At 31.1% G+C, this 8112-nt stretch overlaps 1 protein-coding gene across 1 annotated transcript in view; it reads right to left on the minus strand.

Moving 5' to 3' along the window:
* LOC110023165 (eukaryotic peptide chain release factor GTP-binding subunit ERF3A) overlaps window positions 1-8112 on the minus strand; it is a 27304-nt gene that overhangs the window by 9077 nt on the left and 10115 nt on the right. Inside the window, exons 2-6 of the mRNA XM_020722440.1 lie at window positions 8060-8109; window positions 6559-6612; window positions 6240-6332; window positions 4952-5063; window positions 4080-4125 (exon numbers count right to left, since the gene is read on the minus strand). Coding sequence (XP_020578099.1) covers window positions 4080-4125; window positions 4952-5063; window positions 6240-6332; window positions 6559-6612; window positions 8060-8109 — 355 coding nt within the window. The remainder of the gene's footprint in view (window positions 1-4079; window positions 4126-4951; window positions 5064-6239; window positions 6333-6558; window positions 6613-8059; window positions 8110-8112) is intronic.

Consider the following 8112-nt stretch of genomic DNA (forward strand, 5'->3'; position numbering starts at 1 on the left):
ATACATATATATATATACATATATATATATATATACATATCTATATATGTATATATGTATGTATGTATGTATATATGTATGTATGTATGCATTACTTATACTATATTATATTCCATATATACTTAAACTATATTTAAAAAGATCAAATTAAGCCAAACTCAAAAATTGAATTGAGATATCAAAACTAAAGTAGAGAATTTGAGTCGAGATGCATTTGAGTGGATTCAAATGAAGATTCATGCAAGTTTTAATTTTTGGGGATCTACACATACATACCACAAATTTCTTATGTGTTTACCTATCTAGCACCTAAACTTTGACACTTAATTATATAACACTTAGCGTCATAACTAAATCAAAACAAATGCATAAAAATTTAAAGTTCCCTTTAAAAAGTTGACATTATTGTCAATTTTTATGTGATGTTAAAGGTATAAATGTTATATAAGAAAATATTAAGTTTACCTGAAAGATATGTAAATACTAAATACATAAGAATTGTATACATAAGAATTGTGTGGTATGTATATAAATCCCACTCTATTTTTCTAGCAACCTGAGCAGCAGGTATTCCAGTAATTTGAAATCAAAATGAATTTATTTGCACATGTTATTACATAGAATATGTATTATCTAGATCTAATTTGAAGGATTTTATTTCTTTCATGTATTCTTTAATTCATTTATCTATGTGTTATTAATAATGTGCCCTCTGATGTTCAAAAATAAATTTTACTCCTACTATCACGCTTTCTCTTAGAAATTTAGTTCGATATCCACAATATCTTCAAAACTAGTTATAATTTCTAAAACATAAGATAATAAAAACCTTAAACATAACATTTAGCATTTGGCTTTCACAAATCATACTTAACATAAAAATAATGGTTAAATAACAAATTTTCATAACATTTATCAAAAAAGAATAGAAGAATATTACAATTCCTAGCATCTATAAGAGTTTAAGGCAAAATAGAAGAATATCACCATATTATTCCAGTTACATCTAAAGGTCATAAATTCAAATAATTGACACGCCTTATTAATGCAGAAACAAAGACTAAACAACCCAAATTAGTGAGAGCCTTATACAAATTCATTAGGGTCAAGTCGTCAACTCTATGAACTATCCTCCATTCATTAAAATTGACAAGAGATATTTTCAAGTCGAGAACAGAAAGCAGATAGAAGTTAGGTAAGATACACCAATATTCAAATATGTTTTTAACCCAAAAGTTTACGTGCAAATGAACCAAACAATTGATATCTGTGCACTAAGATATTCTTCAACTATTCAATATGAAAATACATTGATAATCTCGCATGATTTAACAAACTCCCCCTCATATTAAAGCACTCAACATAGATCATCACTCCACCTCAAACATAAACTCATCTAATATCACACAAAAAGAAAGCTCAATCACATTGATCCATCAATCAAATCATCTGCATTTGAAGCTTGCTCAAACAAGGCAAGATTAATTAATGATCCATGAGATTCACAGACCGCAAAAACCGTAAAAATAATGATTATAAACATATTTTTCAATATAATAAGAATTAATTTAACAAAAAAAATTTTCAATCTTTTTTTTTAATGTTATTACCTTTCAAAAAATATAAGAGAATTGGAGAACTAAATGTACATCCAAATATCTCGAAAACATAATTCAAGCTAAGTCGAGCCCAATTCACAATAGCAAGATCAAGTCCAAAAAAAAAAAAAAGAAAACCATGAACTCGCCAAAAATATTATGAACTTGCTAGAACTTTTATAAACTCACAAAGATCATGGTAAACTCCTTAAAATATACCCAAGCTAAAGTTTTTTTAAGGCATCCTTCTTGCTAGAACTTTTATAAACTCACCAAGATCATGGTGAACTCATTAAAATATACTGAAGCAAAAGTATGTTTAAAGCATCCTTGCCCAAGCTTAGAAGCTATTCCCAAGGTTCATTTAAGCAAGTTGGCTACTTCCTTTGGCCAACTTAGTGGTTTTCCCTAGTAAGTCGGCAATTCCATCCAATGTAACAATGACTTCAACCAGGGTGGCCCCATTCATGGAAGGCTTTATTTATATTACTCACAACGTGATTAAGCTACACGTTTTACATATTTTATAGTAAATAACCATTAAAACTTGTTATGTATTTTTTTATTTATATAGCTCCATATGCACCATTTCCTATACCTCTATCCAAACCTATCAATAGGGGTTCAAGGACAAAAGGCCAAAAAGAGTAATGTTTTCATATTCAAACTAATCCAGTTAAATCTCATCACTTCTCACTCTAAATTTTCCCTCTCTAATCTTTGCTCACTTTCTCTCTAACCTGAGTGCTCAAAACTTTTCCTAAGATCAATATTCCAAGCTAAAGCTCAAGTCAACTAAGGGCTCCTTACTCATGAATATCCCAAATGGCACTTTACCACATAGTTAATCAGCTCAATAGTAAAGGATATACACACTAGAAAAACCTCAAGTAAACTTTTAAACATGATTTTGTAATCTTGAAAATTGCCCTACAACTCAAATTATCATTTTGTGTGCTCTAGGGAGCTCCTCCTTTAAAATAAATTAAAATTAGATCTTAAATAGTTGAATTGTCAACACCTCACATCTTTGAACCAATCTCCAAATGAATCAATCCTGTCCGTGTATTGAATGTTGGATGGCTATGTAAAAATACCTTTCAACAATTGAAAGAGAGATATTCCTTTGAAGTGATTTAATTCAAGTTAGGTTCATTGGATCTCAACAAAAGGTGAGATTATAAGGTGTGGAATCCGCACGTGTGGATTGGGTTGTATTGGTTGTATCAAGACAACCAATGCAACACCTAAATCAGCACCTTCCTAATCCGCACCTAATAATTTGCCCAACAATAGAGCATAAGTGCCCTTAAGTAATGCCACTCCGATCAACTAAATATATATGAATACATTTAAGCCTTAAGAAATTGATAGACGTGGTCTACTAGGTTAACTTAAGATGACAAAAATCATGCTAATCTTGATCAAGCATACCAATCATTTCCTAACCACTATCCCGAATCATAAATTAAAATAAAATCGCCTCCAATTCAAAGTGTATGTAACATCCCCAGTCAAGCATTCATGAGTATCGCATTTGGGATTTGATTAACTATAGGGGGCTCACATCCATATGAAAACTCAAACCTTCCTATCTAATACATAGCATAAGAAGTCTAATTTATGTCTAGATAAAATCTTTTAAAAGCAAAAGGGTATTTCTTTGAAACTTCATGCTACCCAACATTTAGTACCTAACAGCCAAAAGAGACTAAGGTAAGGTATGATCCATCAAATTAATAATTACTTTCAAAACCAATAAGACTTAGCCCCATAACAAAAATTATTTATTAATTTAATTCTTGTAATTCATTTAATGATAAAGCAAATGACCAAAATGATCCCAAGATTTTTTATATGTCCATGTCAGTCCCAAATTTTTCAGGAGTTCAATTTAATCCCTAAATTTGCCAAGTTGGTGCTAATATTAACTATCATTTTTTGAAATAGAGTTGGTGGAGAGAAACTTTTCATAAAGGCATTTTGATTTTTATTAAACTTATCTCACTAGTTAAAATTAGCTAAAAAATAACGAGACAAACTCTAAAAAGTCAAAAAATGCCCCACAAAAATTTTGTCCCGCCAGTTTCCATCTATAGAAACCAGTTTCCATCCATAGAAACCAGTTTTCATCCAGAGAAACTACAAAGTTGATAGTGAACCAAATTGGTTCAAATTTAGTGAGTTGAGAAATCAAACTGAATATTTGAAAAAAATATCTACAAGTAAAATGAGCACGTAAGAAGTCTGTAGACAATTTTGATCATCTAATCTTTAAAAATAGCATGAGTTGAACAATTGTAATCAAATATCCATTTCACAATGCTCAAAAATAAATTTTGACCCATTCTGCAGCTCTAAATCACCAAAAGTGTTAAGTCTACATATTAAAAAGCATTGTAGATATTTCAAAAGGATTACGAAAAACAGTATGGACGACTGAGACATCTTAAATCAAGGATATAAAATTAGTAAACACACCTTTATCCGTTCTTCCTCATTGGTATCCATAATGTAAGCCATATACCTGGAAAGTAAGGGAATAAATAACACGCAAGTGAAGACAACTTATGCTTGCTATGCTCACGTACATGAATGACTTAAATTCCCCGTTGAGAAGAAATGAATAACATATATGCTGGCAAATGGAAACACACATAAAAATTGAAGAGATAGATCAAAACATGAAAAAAGTGTTTCAATTTGTAATATAACATTGTCATGAATAATCAAACAAGTAATCATTCTTATCTTCACCATTGATCTAATCATCTACTCCAGGCAATATGCATGCATATTTTCTCTAATCCATAGAAAAGAAAAAGAGATTCACAAATTCCATTTAGGCCATACCAAGATAGAAAAAGAAAAAATTAATGAAATGGATATTTACTACAAAGAGTTTCCCACGACCTTACTACCAAATTTTGCGTTTAAGGCAATTACAATACATTGAAGAGGACACTAGTCGCAAACAAAAAAATGCATTTTCTAAACCTGATCACAATTCATCAACATGATGAGTAGCATGAAGCCTTGATCAATCAGCCAAAAAAAAATACAAATTATAAAGCTGATAACAATTTAAGCCTTATATCTGAAATTTTAATCCGGAACTCAAGCTCAGCTAGAAATGTCCAGAATGCTTAAAAGTATGGCATCGCATACTGACATAACATTTTATTACTAATACTACAAAACTCACTGAAATATAAGTTGAACATCAAACTAATAGATCATAGAATAAACATGATAAGCGCAATTCTTAGGTACTAATGACACGGGCCATAACAATTTGCAGTTTAAAGACCCCGTAAACAAACAATATTAAAAAAGTATAATAAACTACATACCAGCTCTCTCGGTTTTTCTCCTTTGCCTCCCTCTCATACTTCTGAATAGTTCGATCATCAACCTGACCACTAAGGAGAAGTAACTGCCCTCCTGTTGTCGACTTGCCAGCATCTGCAATAATAAATTTTTTAGCAAAAATGATGCTGCAAAAAATCAAAATTCACCAAAGATCTGTATAAAAGTGATGGCTGCAAAACTTCCAAATAAAGCTACTAAGGAATAGAAAAACATCACTCTTAGGTCTCATTTGGTTGCTTGAAGATAAAAATATAATATGAAAAATGATAATTTCATTTTCAATCATTTTATATATGAAATAAAAATCCTAACATTTGAGAGAGCTTTAAGAGGGTTTGTGGAGCAAAAGCCACAATTTATTTAAGAAGGTTTGTGGGGTAAAAGCCACAAATTTTATTGTTTTCAAAAACTTTTTTTTCCACTTTAAGCAAGCAAATGGGCTTTATTTTCAAGCCGTAAAGGCAACTTTCAGAGAATGGCAATCCTAAAATTTGAAAGTAAATATATCAAAATGGTAATGTTTTCTCCTTTAATGACTATAAATTCTATCCCTGCATAAGCATGGTGAAGATAGAAATATTCATCATACTTATCATTTTCCTTATCCAAATTATTTTGGATTAGCTTATAAATCCTAATTCTCCATTAGTCAAAATTAATTGTTGTGTGATGTGTTAAACATATTCTACATAGGTTTTTTTATATAATTTCTAAGTTATCTTTTGTCTAATCTAATACCTCGACTTCCTAATCCTCAAACACTGATTTTATCTACCCATCTTATTGATGCATATTCTACCGTTTATTATGCATTCTTAAACCACTTAATCCTACTTCCCGCTAGCTTATTTTCAATAATGGCTACTCTCATCATACCTCTAATATAAAGATTTCTCATCTATCTTTTTCAAGTTTGGTAAACTTATCATTTTAATGTTTCCAGTTCTTTCACATGCAATTTCCCCGTCAAAGATCTTTTTTCCCAAAATCAGATCATACAGCATAGTTGGCTTCATTCATTGGCATTCACAATAAATCCAAACAGATTACAAAAGTAAAAGAAGCAAAACATTAACAAGGAGCTGGTGCAGGCACAGAAATTGTAAGTTCAAAGAGCAACTTCAGGCCAAATGCATAGATACAGTGAATACGCAAACATGTGTCTGAAAATATAAAATGACGTAAGAACACACACATGCCCCATCATGCAGCATAACCTTAAATGATCAAATTATCAGTAAAACATTTTTCATCAAGTTGGTTACTTACCAACATGCCCAATGAAAACAACATTCAAATGCCGTTTTTTCTCTTCTTCTTGTTCCCCTGGTTCTTGAATTTCCTCATGTTCGGGTAACTTCTCTATTATAAAAATGTGCAGTAGCAAAATAAAATCAGCAGTAATGGAGGAAATCATAACTTATTATAAGGAATCAAATAATCAGTAAAGTGAAGTAAAAACCACAGATTACATATATTAGCATTAAATAATGACTTTCAAGAAATTTCAAATAATGATTGATTAAATGCCTGTACCAACTATCAACCCATATGTATAAACTATTTGAGAAGATAAATTTTCAATGACCTTTTTTCTGCAAGTGTAGCTCCTGTAGGTTTGATTCTAGCTCATCATGACTGTCTGAAAAGAAAGTACAAAGTCTTAAGCAGCAGAAAAACTATATTTCAGCAAATAAACATAAATTTGAGATATTTACACACAAGTTAACATCTGCAAAAAATATTTAATAAACGATATCTACTATTAACATTAACGAGAATATAATTACAAAAAAGAACAATATGAAAGTATGTAAAAGCTGTTCAAAGAAGCAGAAAGGTTAAGACCAAATATCTACCGTTCAAGCACCAGAGAAAATTTCCTTGCCACAAGCACAGTGTATACATTATCTCATCCAAAGAAACAAATACTAGTTTTTCAATGAAAACACAATATTATCAAATTTTCATCAGCGTAATTTCCAAGAAGACGAAATTGTCATAAGAGACTATAAATGTTTGCATTGTGCACTCAGCCGATGATCTTTCAAATGTTTGTGTTGTTTTCACACAATGTTCTCCTAGGTTAAGTCCTATTAATTAGGTTGTTTTCATAAGAAATAGGTGTACTTTGGTCAAGTAGCTTTTATGGTTTTGTTAAGATTGTTGGAGTAGAAGATACTTCTGTCAAGAGTACTCCTTACATTGAAAGAAAGGGATACTTTTGAAAAGCCATTTGTAATTTGTGTTGGAGTTCAGAACATGAATTTGGGTGATCATGACAATTTTAAGGAATTTTTACAGTTAGTTATGTAGGAAAGCCATATTGAATTATGAAAATGCTGGTAGTATATTGAAATATCAGTGGTTATCCCACACCTCTAGACTTAAGTTTTATCAGGTCAAAAGACTTTTGTTCTTTGTGCATCAAACCCAAATTGATCTCCGCATTCATAGAGTAAAAGAAATAGATCAACAATATGACATCAAAACAATTCCATGCTCAATTAAGAGACAGAAAGATATAATCTATGGTTAAATAACTTAGCACAATTTAATAGAGTAAAAAGTCTGAATCATGGCATACAAATAAAATGGGCTGGTCACCCAATCAAAGAAAATAATGAGAGCATACCATAATCATCTTCGATGTAAATATTGTCAATAATATACTTGATAACAAAACAATGTAAGGGACATCAAATTAAGCTGTGAAATCAACAAACATGGAACAAACTTGCCAACCACAAATCTTAATAGAAATTATACGAATTACAACAATCACCAACGTTCCCTCTAACTTTCGCTAATACCACAAAAGATTATCAAATAAGGAAATCCTTCAAAGCATGCATCAAGCATTCGTCCAACAGAAACCCATATTTTGTAGCAAGAATCTAAATCAACGCACCAAACTATATAAATCGGTATACAATTATCCAACGAACTTCACAATTCAACACCGGGGGTAAATCAAAATAAAACAGACAAAGTAAAGCAAAGAAACAATAAAAACCATGTGCGCTCTTGGTCGATCGGATCTAACAAAATTTTAAACGAAAGTAGCAAATTCAGAGCTCAAAGCGGACCCTGAGCGGAAACAAGCGGAGGATCATCGACTGACTCAGCTTCAACGACGCTC

The sequence above is a fragment of the Phalaenopsis equestris genome, unplaced genomic scaffold (assembly GCF_001263595.1).
Source record: "Phalaenopsis equestris unplaced genomic scaffold, ASM126359v1 Scaffold000221, whole genome shotgun sequence".
NCBI classification, from domain to species: Eukaryota; Viridiplantae; Streptophyta; class Magnoliopsida; order Asparagales; family Orchidaceae; genus Phalaenopsis; species Phalaenopsis equestris.